This window comes from Vicia villosa, linkage group LG1, assembly GCF_029867415.1.
Source record: "Vicia villosa cultivar HV-30 ecotype Madison, WI linkage group LG1, Vvil1.0, whole genome shotgun sequence".
Taxonomy (NCBI): Eukaryota; Viridiplantae; Streptophyta; class Magnoliopsida; order Fabales; family Fabaceae; genus Vicia; species Vicia villosa.
In genome coordinates this window covers 39,053,130-39,073,497 of record NC_081180.1, presented here as the reverse complement: position 1 = coordinate 39,073,497, position 20,368 = coordinate 39,053,130, and the positions used below count along the sequence as shown (strand labels likewise).

At 32.3% G+C, this 20,368-nt stretch overlaps 1 protein-coding gene across 2 annotated transcripts; it reads right to left on the bottom strand.

Annotated features, from left to right (window-relative positions):
* Positions 1–631: 631 nt before the first annotated feature.
* On the bottom strand, positions 632–3,722 carry LOC131634742 (putative squamosa promoter-binding-like protein 19). Of its 2 annotated transcripts, none has more exons than XM_058905374.1 (4): positions 2,753–3,722; positions 1,995–2,131; positions 1,092–1,865; positions 632–990 (listed from the first exon to the last, which is right to left on the bottom strand). In XM_058905374.1, exons 1-3 carry the CDS (start codon positions 3,250–3,252, stop codon positions 1,093–1,095), a joined length of 1,410 nt encoding a protein of 469 aa, XP_058761357.1. In that variant the 5' UTR covers positions 3,253–3,722; the 3' UTR covers positions 632–990; position 1,092. The 2 variants fall into 2 exon arrangements, with proteins under 2 accessions (XP_058761357.1, XP_058761352.1); XM_058905369.1 differs by having other exon boundaries at positions 632–981; positions 2,753–3,720.
* Positions 3,723–20,368: the final 16,646 nt, after the last annotated feature.

Below are 20,368 nucleotides of genomic sequence, written 5' to 3'. Positions count from 1 at the left end.
TTCAACTAAGGTAGAAACTAATGTTCCTTGGTGAATTTACAATTCCACCCTTCTAGAATTACACAAATACCTCACTTGCAAAAGAACTTTCTTAAAAGCACTACGACTAAATTTCTAAGTGAGAGATAGTGAGAAAAATATTTTTAGAGCGTAAGGTGTGAGGTAACTGCTTCGTAAGTGGGATAATTGCTTCGTAGTTGAAACTCATAGTTGTTGTGTGGAATCATCATTAAAAATATGCTAAGTTCTTGAAAGCAAGACAAAACACTAGATCAACTTCGACTGACAACTGTCGACTTCCATATTATATTCTTCATTACAAAGTAGTCTTTAAATCCATACCCCACTTTTAATATCGAAATTCTCAGATAACAAGAATATTAGAATAAGTTTAATACTAATAATAGGCTTAATCTCAAGAGTAACACCCATCAGCTTGAACGTACTCAAAACCTTCTATTACAGGTCAACTAGTAGCTTGTATAAAAGCAACCCAGTAACAGTTATTTGTAACTAACAATTTCATAAATAAAAAGTTAGTTAGAAACAGAAAGTTTAATTGTCCCCATCAATTCTCACAGTTATTGTTTGAGTAAGTTTAATACTAGTATTGGTTATAGAAAAAATCATATACCAAAAAATCCATGGCCAGGTTTTGATGCTTTATGAGGTAACTAATTGACATATCAGACAGTATCACTAGTATCTATGATCTGAATAGCATATTTTGCTACATGTGAGGCCTTTGATTATTACATCAACATGATTATATATTAAAAACTGAGGGACAATTGCATCCCAACTTTCAAAACTAGAAATATCATTGATAAAGTCTAACATGATTAATAAGTTCTTAATCCGAATTGAATCAGAAGAAGAGAATAGCACTATTTCAAGCTTCTACTTCCATTCCCTGTGGCCTAACTTGTCTAAGATAACTGGCACACTGAGGTGTCTGTCATATATTGCACAACCAGTTTCCTGCATCAAATGGAATATGAAATTAGTCTTTTAATCGTCGTCTTAAATGAACTATGTGGTGAGACAATTGGTTGTAGAAACATGGTTTCAAACTAGTGCATGATAATCACCTTAAGTAATCCGGAGAGTGCAAGAAGAATCACTCTCATTCTTCACCTGCAGAGATTGTCTATGATGCTCGACTCGCTGAAGCTGCGACGACAGTTGTAGTAAGTCAATGGTTGCATCATCTTCGCACGAAAGACGGTCTTTAGCATTCACAAAATCTGAATCTTGGAAGATTCCATCTGCCATTTCGAAGTTCACAATGTCATTATTGACTGGTAACAATAAAGGACTGAGATGACTTCCGTCTGCAGGATTTAATTCTGATAAGAATCCATCAGACACTCGGCTTGAGGATGTCGTTTGTGATCTTATGCTATAGAGATGGCTATGGCTGGTAGGGATAACCGGAGGGTGATCAAATGGAATTCCCGACGAATTGCTTGAAGTGTTCTTGGATTGAGATGACAGAAGAGAGAGAGCACAAGAGTCTGAAATTCCTGATAATCCTCGAACGGTTGATGCATGAAAAGCATTGAAGTCTTCTCTTCCTAACGAGGTATTGCCGACGGCATGTGCATAATGGTTATTGTTTTCACCGAACATGCTGCTACCTGTAGTGGATGTAGCAACATTTTCATGAAGGAAGGGAAATTGTTTGCCGTTGTACGAAGCAAACAAAGACCTTGGTTGATGATGTCCATTCGTAACAGGCACGGAAGATAAAGGTCTAAAGCCGGTTTCATGTTCTGATTTAATCGGTCTCGAGAAACCATTCGAGAACACGTCTGGACAGATAAAAGACGCCTGTGGTGGCTTGGTTCCGTGGAACCTTATATCTGCAAGAAATCAATGTAATTTAATGACTGCAGAAAGCAACAAATGAATCTGCATATCAAATAAAAGGGATTATGAAGAATAGAGTTCGATTCAATCATGATATGTTTTCATTATAAATATATTATTACCACCACATGGCTGAAACAATCGCCTGGAATTCGCGGAGTGAGCGCCTACTTGTGGTTTTCTTCGACGCTCATTATGGCCTGCAAGTCGTTTACGGCAACTGCGCTTACCATCATCGAATTCAGACAGCAAATGAAACCTGAATAACAAGCTAAACATTACAAACAGACCTATATATCATAACCATACAGCTTCTTATTTCAAGCTTATCATCCTAAGCACAAACATCACTGAAGCAAAAGAAGACATACCATTGTGAAGCTAAACTAACTTTCTATAAGTGTGTGTTTAGTTCTACGATATCGAAAACTAATTCTAACCAAAAAGTGAGTTGAGGGTACTGAGATTTATGTTTTATACATGTACCTGAACAATAAATTTAAGGCTAAAAATCTATTGTATAGACAACAACTCCAAATTCTATTCAAATAACTAAATAATTATACTCAAGAACATTCAAACATGTCAAAAACAGTTCAATAGCTCTAGAATCAATTTTGCCTAAGTATATGTTTGGTTTCAAGTTGTGAGCATTCAGAATTGATAATTCTATCTGAACAATGATTCGTAGCTTTTGAGTCTAAACATGATTTTTACATTGAAATTTACTATTCAACTCACTTTTGCAATAATTTATCCTAACATAAATCACTTCAAGTTACTTTAAGTCAAAATCAATTAACTCAAAATCAATTTTCTTCGCCCCAAAACCAAACACACATGAATTGAAAGAAGTGATAGTCTTGAAAAATTGACCAACCTGCTACATTGTTGACAAAACCTCTGCTCAATTCCATTCACTATGACAACAGCAGTCTTGGAGTGAACCTCACAAACTTTGTGCCTTTTATGGTAATCTTTACAAGAACTTAGATCCTTGTTACAGCCATAAACTTGACAGTATGCAGTCAGAGAATGAACTCTAACTCTCTTGGGAGGGGTTGATGACTCACAAGAAGACAAAATAGGCACTCCATGACCATGATCACCAAAATGTCCCAGCTTCAAATCAATAAGAGAATCCCAACCATTAGTTTCCACCACAGAGTTAGAAAGCTTGGAATTTGAATCCCCTTTCAAAGAAAACCCATTTGGGTCACCAAATTTAGCATCAAGTTTCTTGCTTGAAACACTCCCAATGAAATTGAAATCATCTGAGAATTGTTTCCCTAACATTTCACAAAAACCCATTTCTCCAGAACCTTGATTCTCATTGGAAACATAACCCTTTTCTTCAGATATATAACTCCAAGATTCCATCACATGTAACAGAATCAGGGAACTAGAAAACTAGAAAAAACCACAAAAACCACAATGATGCAGTAAGCAAAAGTTTATCTTTTTAGCATAATAACCATTGAAAGAGCATATTTTGAAGAGGGGTAGCGACAAGAGAGTGAGAGAGGGAGTGAAAACTGTAAAAAACTACAGAGAGAAAGAAGAAAAGAAAGTGTCAGAAAAACACGTGATGAAAATGGAGAAATGAATGAATGAAATATAGGTGAATATAATGATGAATGTGTCAGGATGAACAATAGAGAACTAGAATCCAAGTTGTTGTTATTATTGGAGTGAAAAAGAAAAGGGAAAAGAAAGCCATTGATGAAGGAGTGAAGAAAAGGAAAGGAAAAACAGTTACTACTAGAGTGAGATTTTTTACAGTGTTAGGACTAAAAACTCATTGATTGATTCTATGAAGAATGGAAATTGGAGAGTGATAATGTAAGTAGTGTGAGTTTGTGTTTCTATTTTTGGGGAGGGACAATGAGAGTGTATAGTTTTCCACAATTTTTTCACTCATTTTACTTTGTTCCAATGTTAATGTGACACATGTCTAATGTTTTTGTCTTCATATGCATATAGTCACTAAGCTAATTTTGCCCCTACAATTCTATGACTAGACTCAATAGTCAATAGTGACACTCTCTCTCACAATTCATAATTATTCTTCTCCTTAGATATATAATTTGATTTAAGATATCATAAATAATAAGATACTACTCTCCGTCCTTAAATATAAAATTTCATAGACAAAATTACACTAAATAAAAAAATTGGTTAAAATATTAAAATTGGTTAAAATTACACTATTTTTCTCCTTACACGATAGTATTTGATGTTTTTTAAAAATTGGCCCGTCGTCTTCGTTGAATTATTGGGTCATTAATCAAATCATATAGTTAAATTGATTTAATTCGGATAAATTGACTTTTATAATAAATAATATATTAAATTAATCGAATCAGAAGATTTGATCTCAAAAAAATCACAATACTTGCAAATTTTTGAAATATAGTAGTCTTACAAGTTCATTATTTAAATTTAAATTTTAAACATAGTAGTCATTACACACAACAAAATACAAATTCAAATAAATTTTGAACAAGGTTTAATTGTAACATAAATAGAATAACTGATTTGAGAAAGAAAAATTTATTTCGAATAAAGTTTTTATTTATATTTTAATTTTAATTTTTTAAAAGAAATTATCAAAAGCGGTGTTGTTTACATGAGGAATAAAACAAACATTTAACTCTCAATTTTTAAAATATGTCGGTTTGTCAATTTTTATTGATTTTAGCTGATTTTCACTAATTAAATAATTTACTTGATCCGTCAATCACATCAGATCAGCGACTCTTCCATTTCTCGATTATACCAATTTGATCCAATTTTTAAACATTAATATTTGATTAAGATCCAAAATATTTCTTATTTTAATAAAAATTACTTAATTCAATCTAATTTTCAACATGCAGTAGTGTTAAATATTCAAAAAAATATTTTTGTCATTTATTATAATCTTCTCTAACATAAAAGATTAGTATTTTATAGTTGGAATACTAAATTTATACTAAAATAACATCATAAAAAATAATAAAAATGTCAATTTAGTAAACTTATTTAATTAATGTTTTTATAATGTTTCTTAATAATTGATATAATTACTAAAAATTTGGACAATAACAATTGTTACTTTTGATTCTGAGGTCATATTTTATTTCTAAGATAGTAAAGTAACATGTTCCTTTACTTTACAAATTGTAAAAAGAAAAAAGAGTCATGATGCAGAGTCAATGCCAGATCATGGTGGATTGAATATGTTGGGATCTAATAGACAGGACCCATACTATCGACACATCCCTTTCATGACATGTGTGCATAACCATTAACTATTTTTTGTCGTTTTGTGTGCGTGTCAACAAACCATTGAGAGTTAAGAGATTGCTCCAAAACAATTGAATTTCAACCAACCAACCTAAAAGAACTGTCAATTGCAGATACACCCAACCCGCTTTTAATTCCTTCCGTTTTGTTGATTAAAGTAATTAACGCACGACTGCTTCATTGCTTACTCCTTAAATGGAAACAAAAATATCTTTTTTCAAATTCATTGTCACTAACTAATGCTTTAAAAATATGAGTATATATTATCAACAATCTGTTTGGATATTCTTAACTATGAAAACTATATAAAATAGTAATTGATAAAAATTATATCAAATTATCATGTAAGACACGTGTTTAGTCTAAAACCATTTAGAGATCTATGAATTATTGTTAAGTTTTTTTTTAACAATAAATACGTCTTTTGATTTTTTTTAACTTAATTAAATATTTCGCATTAATTTCTTAAATAACAAATAATTCAAAATAGTTCTTTAACTAACATTCTGTTATATGAAATTGTCTCTTCCGTTAATTTTTGATAAAACAAAATTAAGTCTTGCCTTACTAGACATTTAGTAACTGACTTAGATTTTGTTTATTTTATATTGATTTAAAATTTTGAAATAAAACAAGAAGCGGAGCTGAAACGTATTAGGGCAAAGTTTCAGTGAGATAAACATCATTTGCAGTCTGAAGATCAAAGGAAGTGTGACGAAACACAGTGTGAATACGAAACAAAGTTGAAGACGAAACAAAGTGTGACAAAATGAAAGTTGGAGCCCTGGTGTCGTTGACGACGCAACTAATACGATCATACTCAATTGTAAGTTACTAAAAATGCAAAATTTTAGATTTACCCATCTTCCTTAGTATTTCTTCTATCTTATGTAGCTTGAATAGGTCATTGAGAATGGGTTTGAATGTATTGTGCATCATTCTGGTAAGTTTTCTAAGGAGTTTGCTAATTTTACCCAATCGGGTTATAAAAGGTTAGAGACAATTTGGGACGTTGATCATGATTATTGGAGATATTTTGAAATTTTGGGCAAGTTAAAAGAGTTAGGTTATCCAACTGTAGATAAGCTTTGGTATTACGATGAAATGAATATTAATGACATTGTTCTGTTGGAAGATGATAAGGGAACTAAGAGGATTAAAACAATGGCATTGATGACTGAGACATGCCATTTATATGTTACTCATCCTCTTTCACAACATGGCATTATGGAGGAACCCATACTTTCACTAGAATACTCAATTCCGACTATATTTGAAGATGTTGTGGATGAAGGAGTCAACTTGAATGAGGTCCCTATCATGTTTGAAAATATTGTGGATGAAGGATACAACTTGGATAAGGGGACAAATGTGGTGGAAGAGAATGTGGGTGATGAGAGGGCCACTTTGTTTGAAATAAATGTGGGCGATGAGGGGACCACTATGATGGAAGAGAATGTGGGTGATGAGGAGGCCAATTTGTTTGAAATGAATGTGGGTGATGAGGGAACCACTGTGATGGAGAGAATATGGGTGATGAGGGGACTACTGTAATGGAAGAGAATGTGAGTGATGAGGAAACCACTATTATGGAAGAGTATGTGGGTGATGAGGGAACCACTAAAGGATTAAACCGTAACTAAGAAGAAGTTAAACCAAGGAGACATGAAAGTAGAGGGGACCACTAAGGGATTAAAGTGTAACAAGGAAGGATTTGAGGGAGTTAATTTTAACTAAGGAAATGTGGAAGTGGGAGGTATCACTAAGGGACTAAATTGTAACTATGAAGAAGTTGAGGGAGTTAACTTTAACCAAGGAGATGTGAAAGTGGAGGGGATCACTGATGGTAGTGAAAATAGTGCTTTGAATGTTAACTTAGAAGACTCAGAAAATGATAAAGGAATTGACGGAGAGATAATAATTGATGACGAGGAAGTATCATGTGAAAACCAAGTGAAAAGAAAGGGAAAAGGAAAAAGGAAAAAGGAAAGGGGAAAGGAATACGCAAGGCTAAAGGCAAGGGGAAGGGGGAAGTCAATATTGCGAGAACACATAAACAAAGGATAGTGGAAGGATCATGTGAAGGGAGTGGTTCTCTTGATGATGTGAATGAAGTTGAGATCTTAAGGGTGTGTTTGGTTCGGGGTAGATGGAAGGGAAGAGAGGGGAGGAGAAAATTTTAATTAAATCTGTTTGGTATAAATTTTATGAGGTGATGGGAGGGGAGGAGAGAAGAGCAAAACTCCTCCAAAACACACTTTTAGCGTCCTTCAAAATTAAGGAGATTTGGAGGGTGTCATACCCTAATTTTTGACCCTAAGATCCCACTTCATTTACATTGAATCTAAAAGAGTGTGATCATCATTATCATCATTCATTTCATATAAACTCATTCACGCATCATTTGCTTACCTAAAAAATACAAAACAAAAAAAAGTGTTTGCTTGTTTGCTTTTTTCACAAGATAGATGATTGATCAAGAAAGCTCAAGCAATTAGGGTTTTATGACTCAAAAAGGGACTCAAGATTCTCATTTGACCAAGTGATTTCACTTATCAAAATTTAAGCTCAAGAATGCTTTAATTCAAGATCATCAACTTTCAAATTCATCTGGTACACCAATTAGGATTTTGACCTAATTCTTTGGGAAAGTTGACTTTTGGTCAAAGCATGGTCTTATGGCTCAAAACATGATTCAAGGGTCACAAGTACTTCATTATAGCCCACTCCTACCATTCATTTGGCTAGAAGAGCTTGATTCAATTGGTATTAGAAAGATTGCAATTCAATTGGCAAAAAGTCAACGCTTCAAGATTTACCTTTGACTTTTGGAATTTTGGTCAACTTTGGACTTCTAAGGTTAAGGATCATGAAATTATGATTATTGAAGTCATTTAATCAAGTTTAATCAATAAAATCAATCAAAAGTCAAGATTAGGGTTTTGAGGATTTTTTCTAAGTTATGGAAATTTTGCATGTTCAAGTACTCAACTTAGGAGACTTGTAACTTCTTCATCAAGTCACCATTTTTCATGCTAAAATGATCAAATTAAAGAGAAAGTTTCATACAACAACTTTTTCATAGAGGATGAATTCCCAAAAGGAGCAAGGATTTTGAGTTATGAAGCCATGAAGTTGATGTCTCAAATGAAAACACAGAGAAATTTTCAAGGCAGTTTTGATCCTAAAAAGTGTTTGAATTTTAGGTTATTCTCAACAATGATCCCTTATGATTTAAAGAAAAATCCAAACATTAAAGTTGTATAGTATATTTTGGGCTTTCCAAAAAGTACAATAACTCATTCATAGCATGTGTGAGTTAGGAGATTCGAAGAGATGATGTTGGACTTTCAAACTTGAATTATAGGACATTTGCAAGACATGAACTTGAGCAAATCATAAACCAAATCTGCATATCCCTTTATTACAGGTCACATTCCTTGTAAATATTTCCTTATTCAGAAGATTGCACAAGTTTTTAATGCATTACACATTAATTTGAAGCATTATTCAAGAGTTCATACCATTTATGGAATGTTTTGCCAAAACAATTACACTTCCATTTGCATAAAGAAGCTTTAATCACAAAGTCAACCTGTCTTGAGTGCCTACATTTTTTCTTTTGCACTCAAACAACTTTGATGCTTTTTCTTTTGCACTCAAACAACTTTGATGCTCAGAAGCAACACCTCTAAAGTGACAACCACCCTAAAGGAGCCTTGTACCTTGTCTTGGGATTCCATGAAACTTCAAGTTACATTTCAATCAAACCATGAAACTCAAAGTTGTGGAAACTGATCAGCCTTGATCCCCGCATGATCTCCTATAAATAAAGGTCTCCACAACATCATTTAACACGCCTCAACACACTCTAAATCCCTCAAAACTCTCTACAACTTAGAATTAGTCTTTGAAACTCCATTAAAGCTTCAAAGAGCCAATTCTTAGAAACTCTTTCCTCTTGCAAGTTTCTTGCAAATTCATCATTCAAACACATTCCATATATCATATAGGAACTTCTGTATGCATAAAAAATCAACTGAAATGCCTTGATCAACATCTCATAATCTCACTTTTCCATCACTGCAACTTGAGTTGGCCAGAAGGATTGAAACACTTTCAGTCCAAAGCAAGAATTGCAAAACCTTCCTGGGAGTTCACTGAAGCTAGGATCATCACATCACCTCCAGGAGTGCCCTAACTCCATACTCGATTCTCCCTTCAGAGGTAAGTTAACTTGACTTTGAACTTCATGTTAAGAGCACCATTTTAAATAAATCTCGATTCTATTATGTTTGTTAGGATGTAAGGATCATTAACCCTCAACTGGTTGTCATTTATCTTTGATTAATGTGATTTAATTTGATTTTGAAAAATTAGGATTCGTAGTGTTTTCTTAGAAATTCAAGAGATACAATTTAAATAAATTGATGAATGATACATATTTGAGTTCGTGTTGAGATTCTACACAAGTTTCATGTTTATAGTTTTGCATTTGTTTGAGTATTGAATGAATTCGAAATTCTAAAAATGGCTTATCTTGAGGTTGAAGATGAAGTTTGAACATTTGAATTTAGGTCTTTGTTTTACATATAATCAAATGGAATCAGTTTTAATAATGGATGTATAGCCACCCAGTGGTAGAGCGCACGTCTTATTGTCACATTTGAGCCTTGGGTATAGGGTTCGAATCCCCCTCGCCCCAAACCTTTTGCTATTTTAATTTTTAAGAATCTTACACATGTTTTGGTATTTTGTTAACTGAACGCATGTTTTGTTCACCACTAGCGTATGGTGTGTTGGTTAAGATTTTGACTGGTGATCTTGAGGGCGTGGGTTCAAGATCAAGACCATTTGGCCACAAAAATATATTTTTATCACTAGTTTTATTCACTTTCTTTTACAACTTTGATTATTTATTTAACCTAGCAAATTAAATCATTTTAACTTGATTTTTTGCACACTTTTCATTTATACTATCTATTTTTAGAATATATTTTAAAATCCCAAAAATATTATTTATTTGATCATTTTTAATCATATCAAAACTAGTACTTTTTATACCTTTTAAAAGGTTTTTCCTCAATTTTTTTTCCTTCATCAAATGATTTAATTGAACTTGTGTGATTACACTAGGGTTAATTTTAGCCTCTTTTGAAGATGATAACATGAATCCAATTAATTTTCATCTAGGGTTTAGTTTGTTTCTAAATGGATAAACTTTGTTTGTATACCAAAACCCTAACTTGTGATCCATGATCTTTTTCTATGATTTTAATACAACAACTTATTGATATTAACTTATTCATCAATGTCATGATCATTACTTTCATATCCATGCCTATACCATGATAAAGTCAACCATGTCTTTTAAACTTTAAACTTGTGTGATTGAATGTTTATAAGAACTAAAATGTTTGTCTTATACCATGTTTATACTTGACATCTATTAGGACTTTGTCAATCCTTGTTTCAATGATCATACCTTGTTTATTTACTTGTGTACATATTTGATTGATCCATATACTTGTATTATATACCTCTGTTATATACTTTTATCTTGATATTATTGATTAACCACACATACATGAGACACATGCCCATATATTCATCCATGTGATCATATACACCATACTCATCATCATACATGATATGATTGATATTAAGAGATGGTTCTCTTTCATTCCATGACCCTTATACTTAAGTTTGTATGTATATATTAATCTGTTTGTCTATACTTAACTCACTTTGACTGTATTCATGATACACATACCATGTCTCACCCACCACTTGAGATGCTTACCTGACATGTATGATTCCTCATTAATGTTGTTGAAATTCAAAGGAATGGTATAGTATTGACTAAAATTGTCAAGTATACCTCTATTATATACTTTTATTGGATAGTCAAGCTTATCAAACCATAACACATAGGTTTGCATATTTAACCGCTTAATCGTTCATACTTGACTTATCATAGTTGTCATCATGGTGGTTGTCATCATCAAAAGTATATGTCATATTACCTGCAAAACAAGGTTCCACAATTTCGACACATATGAACTAGTAGCAAGGATGAAAACGATTAGAGTAGTATTTGTTTTAGCCTCTTTAAATGACCTGATAGTTCAGCAAATGAATGTTAAAACAACATTTCTAATTGGATATATCGATGAAGAAATCTACATGGAACAACTAGAACGTTATGTGCTTCTTGGAAATGAACAATAGGTGTGAAAGCTTGTCAAATCCTTATATAAATTAAAACAAGCACCAAAATAATAACATCAAAAGTTTGACTTTGTCATACTAAGTTCATAATCCCAATTATTGCGACAAGTGTTTGTACACAAAGATGCGTGAAAATATTATAATGTTTCTTTGTCTCTATGTTGATGACATGTTGATCATTAATAATGAGATGGATGTAATTTTAGAAACAAAGAGGTTTCTTGTAACACCCCATATTTTATATTTATTAATTTAATTGGAGTTTAAATTAATTTCTTGGATTATTGGTATTTTAAATTGGACTTAAGTTGGAAATTGTGTAAAATAAGGTTATTGGGCCAAGTTGTGGTTAGTAATGGAGGGGGTGTGATTGGTAGGCCCTATTACTAAAGTTATTTTTCTTTATTTTCATAAAATAAGATACTTGGGAAAAGGAGAGAATAGAAGCAAAGGAGAAGAAAAGTTCAGAACGTGAGAAGAGCAGAGAACGTGAAGAAGCGCGAAGAGAGGAAGACTCAAGGTCAACCTTAAGGTAAGGGGGAACTTATTTGGTTAACATCTATTATCTGGTTAGGGGTTGATAGTACTGAATAGGTGTAGAATTCGTGTCGATTGAGTCATATGATAGATTTAGGGATTTGGATTAATTGAATGATAATTGATCATTTTGTTGGAATCTATGATGTTTGTGTTATTTTGACTTCAATTGATGCTTGTTGTGTGTTCTATGATGTGTATGTTGTGTTGTATATGAGTTTTGATTCCTTAAATTCGTTCAGGTGGAATTAGGATGGAATTGAAATGTGTACAACACTGTATTTCTGCAGATTTTGGGTTGCAGGTACGCAGTAACCGGTTAATGAGGGCAGGGTAACCGATTACTGCAGTGTAAAATGGCAAAAATTGCTGGCTGGGAGTCGGTAATCGGTTACTGAAAGGGGTGTAACCGATTACCCATACAAAAAATAGGGAAATGTGTTTCGTGAAATAGGGTAACCAGTTACTGGCATTTAGGTAACCGATTACCACTGAAGGTTTTTGAAAAATGAAGTATTTTGTAAAACTCATAACTTTTGAACCGTTGGTCCGTTTCGTGTGTCATTTCGAGCTAAACGAACCTTGTGAAATAATCTATGCGATGATTAATGATGTGATTGTGATTAAATGATGCATATTTATATAAACATGCTTGATGATGATGATGATTATGATGAAATGAGTATTTTGATGATGTTACTCATAGACTTGACGATGGTATAAGTATGTTCATGTATGTTTGCATTCATTCATATTCATTGTTGATGTTGTATCCATGATGATGTGTTGGATCAGTAAAGGGCATGATTCCAATTGTGTGGAATCTGTGCTGGCAGGGCCGTATCTTGATGATGTTGGATCGGTCATGCGTTATTCCCATTTAATGATGTTGGTACCACATGCATAGTGTCAGTTAATTTCATATACATACTTTTATAACATGATTGGATGTTCTTCCAGTGTTATAAATATTGATGATGTGTTGGTTGGTTGCTTATGATGATAAAACTTGTCTGAATGTCTATTTATGAAACGATTGGGTGAATGATGCAACTATGACGTGTTATTGCTTTATAACCTTATAACATTTGTTAATTATGATGAGACTCACCCTTACATGTTGTCATTTTCAGATTGAGGATAGCGGTTGTTCGACTCGGTGAGGATTAGCTCATGAGTCAGTTGTTTAGTTAGCGTCAGGTGTCATGCTCTGATAGTTGTAACACTGGGGACACGATGTTTAGAGTTTATGTTTTATGACTCTGATTATGTTTTGATGTTTTGAAGGATAAGTTTTAAAGATGTTAAACTTAATCCGTATGATTTAATTTCCGCTGTGTTAACATGAAATGTTTTTAATTGATGATGATTGCCTCAGTGAATGCATGACATAACTGAATGATGTTTAATTAATTATTGAATTGTGGCACCCTTGGTTTCATGTACTCTGAATAAATTTATTTAATTTGCCGCGGAGTTTAGAAGGGTGTTACATTTCTGACTTCCACATTCAAGATGAAAGATCTAGGACTAGTATACCAAATTTTAGGGATCAAAGTATAGAGAAATAATATGGGTTATGAACTTAGCCAAATACATTATGTTGAGAAAATTATTGATAAATTCAAACACTTACGCTTTAAGGAAGTGACAACTCTATTTGATCCTAGTGTCAAACTTCAAAAGAATGTTGGAAGACATATGGCTCAATTGAAATATGCAAGTGCAATTGATTGTCTAATGTATTTCATGCAATGTACCAGATCCGATATATCATTTGCAGTTAGTAAAATGAGTAGATTTAGTAACCTTCAAAAATAAAAATAAAAAAAATAAAATGAGTAGATTTACTAGCCTTCACAAATGTACCAGATCCAAATAGTGAGCATTGGAAGGCCATCACAGGGATTTTTGGCTATCTTCTGAAAACCAAAAGTCTTGGCCTTTGTTATGATAGGTTTTCTGCCATACTAGAGGGATAAGATCAATTGACACTAAGGTGTTATGACACCAAATCCTACCCGTTTATTATTATTATTCTAAAGATTAGGTATTTTAAACGAAGTTATCTTAGAGTCAAATGATCCCCTCATATATATATATATATATAAAATCTTAAAAGAAGATTTTAAAGTTATAATTTGGTGAACTGCAAGACTTTTATTTATTAATACATTTTTATATAAAAAAAATTAATCAGATAAATTCAAATATAATAAATAATAGTATATAAGTGGAACACAATTAATGGTCTTTAATATTTTAAAGTGATAATAATAATTATTTTGTTGATTAAGTAATAATTAATTTGAAATATAAAATATTACAAATGCGATATTTATAATGAAGCTTATGAAAAAAAAAAAGTTTTAAAAGTAACAATTTGAGAAGGATTGAGTTATTAGGATAACAAATATATATAATATAGTTTTTTATACAAATATATATTAAATTATCCTTCACTTCGGAATTCAAATAAATTTTAAATCAAATTTAAAGGACAATGATCCCTTCAAAAGTTGTTGCATTCATTTGGAGGGACTTGTTGAACCATCTGCCTACTATAGGAACACACTAATGAGTAATGGAATTAATAATGATAGTTGTCTCTTTTGCTTCCAGCACTTCTAAGATGTTAATCATATGTTTTTGATTGTTCATTTTCATATAAGAGTGCTATGATTGATTTGGTGTGTCGGGGTTTTGGTGTAATGAAGGTGTGGATAATTTTTTGCAGCATGACTCATTAATGTGTGGATAAAAGAAACACACATTTTCTTGTATTTTTTTGTTGTTTGCTCCCAAATAAAATTGTTTCTCGACCGGGTTATCACAAGAAGCATAATTGATTCGGTTTGAATGGATTTTAGATTTAAAAATAGTTTGAATCTATAATATTTTTATCGGATTGATTTGATTTAGTTTTTGATATTTTTAAAAAATAGAATTAAATTAAATTAATTTTTTGGTTATATTTATAAGAAAAATTATACTTTTTAAACTTATTGAATAACTAATATATCTGGTATATATATTGTCCAGATTAATTAATTATTCAATATATTTAAAAAGTGAATTTTTTTCTTATAAACAGGATCAGAGGTGGTAATAGTTTTGATTCTGTTTGGTTCGATAGATCCATTTACAATTTTTTTTTTCAAACATCATATCCATCAGTGTATTTTTTACTATCGTGTTTTTCGATGTATTTTATGCTATTATTTTTAAAAATAATACATTTCATGTAATTTATTTCATGCTCTATTTTTTCTAACAAATTACAAGTTGCTCTTAATCCATACGAAACATTGACATGAATTTCATTGCATCATGAAATAAGTTTACTATCAAATATAAAAGTTGACACTTGACATCAAAAGGTTGGAAAGATATTTGAAAGCTTAAGTCTTAACAAATAGAACACAATAAAACACATGTCAATTAACATGTTTGATACCTCAAACACACATAAAAACTATTTGTAACAAGACAAAAATGAATCTTGTTGAAGAAGAAGAAACAAAAAAAAGTAAATGAAAATTAACGAAGAAAAGTTGAATACGAAGCGGACGATCATAATATATTAGAACATAGATAGAGAGAGCAACATTTTTGGCAGGCAAGGAGAGCAATATTTCAGTAAAAGAAATTTTTTTGACTTATGCTTTCTACTTTCTATGTTTTAGAGTTTGACTCTAGATGCGTGTTTTGCTGAAAAGAAGTATAAACAAAGATGGAGAATGGTTGGACCGGTACAAAATTTGGGCTTAATGATGACTGGAATAAAAGATTTAGAGAGTAATTATATCTATTGGTTTAGTTCATCGGTTTGACAGTTCCTAAAAATTAAAACCGAGAGTCGGACCAAACCACATCATTTTTTATTGATTCAATTTGGTTTTAAAACCGAACAAAAAACAATCGATTTTATTTCAATTTGATTTGGTCTAAATTGTTGATTTAATTTGATTTTCTGATCTATTTACGCGCTTAGTTATCACAGATCATTCAACTATTATGTCAAAAATGAAGATGATTTATCAAAAATGGTTTATAAAGAAGGAAGAATAATTTTATTACAATATGTAAATATCTTTAATGTAGCTATATTTATATGGGTCTTTAAATTCTAATTCAACTACCAAAAATTGATATTATTAGGTCGGACATCAACACCAAGCTAAATATTTTCTTACATGACATCATAAAGCTTTGGTTTATAACGCTAGACTTTTACATTCACTGTCAACAATCTTTTTCTCTTATTTTCCTTAATCGCCGGTTGAAATTGCTTCCTCCAACCTCGTTGTTGAATCTGACCCTCCCTCTCCAAGTGCTTCCTCTCAACCAAAATTCTCTATGGTCCCAACTCAAAATAATACTCATGTCACTAATCATACCTTCATTGCCCCTAATATCACATACTCGATCAAAGTTAGGCTAGATATGAAAAATAATCAATACAATACATGGTCATAACTCTTTAAGATCTATGTCAAATTCTACCAAGTCATTCATCGTATCATTCTTTCCTATATGGATGATACGATTGACCCCTCTCTCAAAGAAATTGATCCAAAACTTCGACCATGTATTGATGCAATTGTCCTACAATGGATCTGCAAGTATGTATCTGATGATTTGCTCAACACAATCATTGAACGTGATTTAGTGGCTGAACTTGCTTGGAGTAGTCTACTTTAAGAAAAATAATTGAAAGAAAAAATTCAAGGGCGCTTATATGGAACAAGAATTTTGATGATCTTAAATGAAGCAATTTCCTAATGCTTCAACGTATTATTAACATATGAAATAGCTCTCTAATCAACTATCCAACATTGGTGCTATTGTATCCAATGAGCAATTGATACTCCAACTTATTTCTAGATTGGCTGATTCTTATGCTATCGTCAGATTGAAAATTCGACATGGAGATACACTCCCTCCTTTCTACAAAGCTTTCTCAATGATGTGGAGGAAATGAAAGGGGCGAAAAAGGAAGAAACCATCACATATAATTTCCTGTTTCTCGCATCTCAAGGTGATAATTTAATTCGTAGGCAATTCTTCAAATTGTCAAAATCATAACAACACAAATGAAAGTAGCGATCGCGGTAGCCGTAACAATTCACCAGAGGAAATATGGGTGGTGGTTATGGTAAGATTCGAGGTGGAAATTGAAGTGGTCGATCACAATATTAACAATGGGCGCCATTTTTCATCACCACAACAACGGTGGGCCTTTCCATCATGAAGTGTACCGTTATAACCTTGGGCCACGCCACCGAGTCTGTACCCAATAACACCAAATTGGCATAGTCAGTTTCTTTATCATTGCGAACCAAGAATTCTTGGTTCTAAGCCTTACCAGGCACATATGGCAGACACAACACTAACTAGTGCTCAACTATCATATGTGTCAACTTATGACACTCTGTCATCATGTAATTTTTATAAGTATATGCATGTGTTTTTAATCATTTTCAGGTGATTTGATTAAGTTTGATCAAGAAATAAAAATAAAATGAAGAAGTGAAAGACTTAGGAAAAAAGTGGAAAAAGAAGAGACTTTTAAGTAAAAAAGAACATTTAACGCCACGAAAAATCATTGCCACATCGTGGCGAGATGGACATTACATCATAGCGAGATGAAAAGGCATCACGGTGTGATCACTCCCTTTTTCTGTCACGTTTTTACTGTTATAAATAGGATAAAGAAAGGAGAACAAGAGGTGGACGTTTTTGGTACAGATTATTGACGACAAGACAAGGTTTGGAGCTGTAGAACAAAGGTTTTCATCTGTGAAATCCAAATTCTAACTAGATATTCATGTATTGTCTCTTTATTTCTTCAGTTATGATTACTATGAGTATGAGTATATAACTTTTTAATGATTAGGGATTTCTTGACGAACCTGTATGAACCTATCAAATGATATGTTTGCGTAATTTACTATTGGCACTTTTGCTTAATTCAATATATTTATTCAATTATTTTCATATTTATTTCTTTATATGTGTTGATGAATTCATATATCAAACTTTGATATGTATCAATTACTAACTATAACTATACGAGTTTGATCTAAATTAACAGTTCAACTTAGTAATTGATTAGGGATAAAAAATTATAAGTTGTAACTTAAGGTTTAATAACCAAATATTATCTATTTTAACTATGCAACTGGTCTAAGGGATTAGGGAGTTGTGGTGTAGAATAGTGAGTTATACACGAAGGAATTAAGTATAAAGACTAATTTAAACCATCATAATCACCGAGGAATCAACATACGACTAATATAATCCATCATCAACAGTGATAAACATGGGATTCAAAGCAAGACCTAATGGTCTTTAATTTGGTTAATTTTTTAACAAGTTTGTATTTACACAATTATTCTTTCAAACCGAACATTTGAAAAACCCCCAATTTTACTTTCAATATCACCTTAATCGTCTTGTTAATATAAAACAATCCCTGTTGATACGAATTTAATTTATTACTTGCTAACCTTGTTTGGGAGAACTGATGGTGGACATATTTCAGGATAGGAGACTACTATAAGAGAACTGATGTTGGACATATTTCTTTGGGATTTCAACTTGCTAACCCTGTTACTTTTGATATTAAAATTTGTGTGCTTTCAAGTTTGAGAGATGACCCGTTTGACGGACATGCTATCATTGACCCGTGAGAGCATTTGGCTCACTTCTATGAGACATGTTAGATGTGAAAACCTGATGAAGTAATTGATGGTCAAATCTAGTTAAGGTTATTCAAATTTTCAAGAATATGCAGAGCTAAATATTGGTTGTAGTTTTTATCCACGAGACTATTCAGACATGGAAGGAGTTGGAAGACAAATTATGCAAAGGTTTTTCACGAACATTCATTTCGTGTAAAGAAGAGCTGATATTTCAAATTTTAAACAAGGTGATGTTGAGTCCTTATCTGATACATGTATAGATTCAAACTATTACTTTAAAGAAGTCCGAATCACAACATGAGTAGTATAAAACAAATGCAACATTTCACTAAAGGTCTAATAGCTCAACCAAGAATGCTTTGTGGATGCCTCATTTAGAGGTACCGTTAAAACAAATAATGAATATGAAGTGAAAGAGTTGATAGAGAAAATGTGTTTGAATGAGTATTGTTCACAAAGTGAAAGAATAGTCAAACCAAAGGGTGTACTCGATCTGGATTATAATAATGCAGTATTAGCTTAACTAGAGGTAATTACTAAACATTTAGTTGGAGCTACCATTGTTGTAGCCAATTTTAGTCATATTTAGACACTAAAATGTGATTTTTGTGGACAAAGGCATTCTAATGACAAGTGTGTACCATAAGGAACTAGTGTAGAAGTTCAATATGCAAATTTTCAGAAGAATAATCCCTACTCCAACACTTACAAGCCTGGATGGAAAGATTATCCCAACTTCAAGTGGAGGAACAATCAAACAGTAAATGCAAATCAAGGTGTTCAACAAGCACCACAACAAAGGAAACCATCTTATCTTGATGAAGCCATGACTTAGTTTGTGAAAGTTACTCAAGCTAATTTTAAGAAAGTAAGCAAGAATCAAGAAGCCGTGACAAAGAATCAGAAGACTATGAGTAAGAACACTGAAGCTTCCATCAAAATCTAGAGATGTAATTGGCCATTCATCTAGACAATTAGTAACAACACCTAGTTCCAAAGGGGACTTTTGTGGGAATATTGTAGACAACCTGGATAATGAGAGTCGCAAAGTCACCAAGTTAAGAAATAGAGCAGTACCTTCAATCCCTAGTGCTAGTGGTGAGAGAAAAAAAGTAAGTGAGGGTGAGAAGAAAAGTCAAGAAGAGAAGGTAGTTTAAAAAGAGGGAGCGAAAAAAATCAAAGGGGGGAGAAGGTGAGAAATAGATAAAAAATTGTTATGGGGAGGGTACTCTTGATAAGCTTATAGATTGGAACTCACCTTTGAGAAGAATGTAAAAAAGAAATTCTCAATTAACCTAACCCATAACTACCATACTATGCCAAACCACATTACCCCATCTTAAAGAAGAAACCAAAGAAAGAAATGGAATTAGGGAAATTTAAGAAGTTTATGGAGATGCTTATAAATATACAAGTCAATATTCCATTATGGTAATCTCTTGAGAAAATGCCAGTATATGTAGTATGGAGAATATATTACATTATAAAAATAATGTAGTTCAATTTTTCAACGCAATCTACTACCAAAAGTAAATGATCAAGATAAATTTACTATTCCGTGTTCTATTGGTCCATTGAAGTTTGGTCATGCAATTTTTGATTTAAGAGCACGCATCAACTTGATGCCTTTATCAACGATAAGGAAGATGAAATCTGTAGAACCAAAACCAACCCACATGACTCTTACTTTAAGTGATTGATCTATCACTTTTCCATACGAAGTTCTAGAAGAC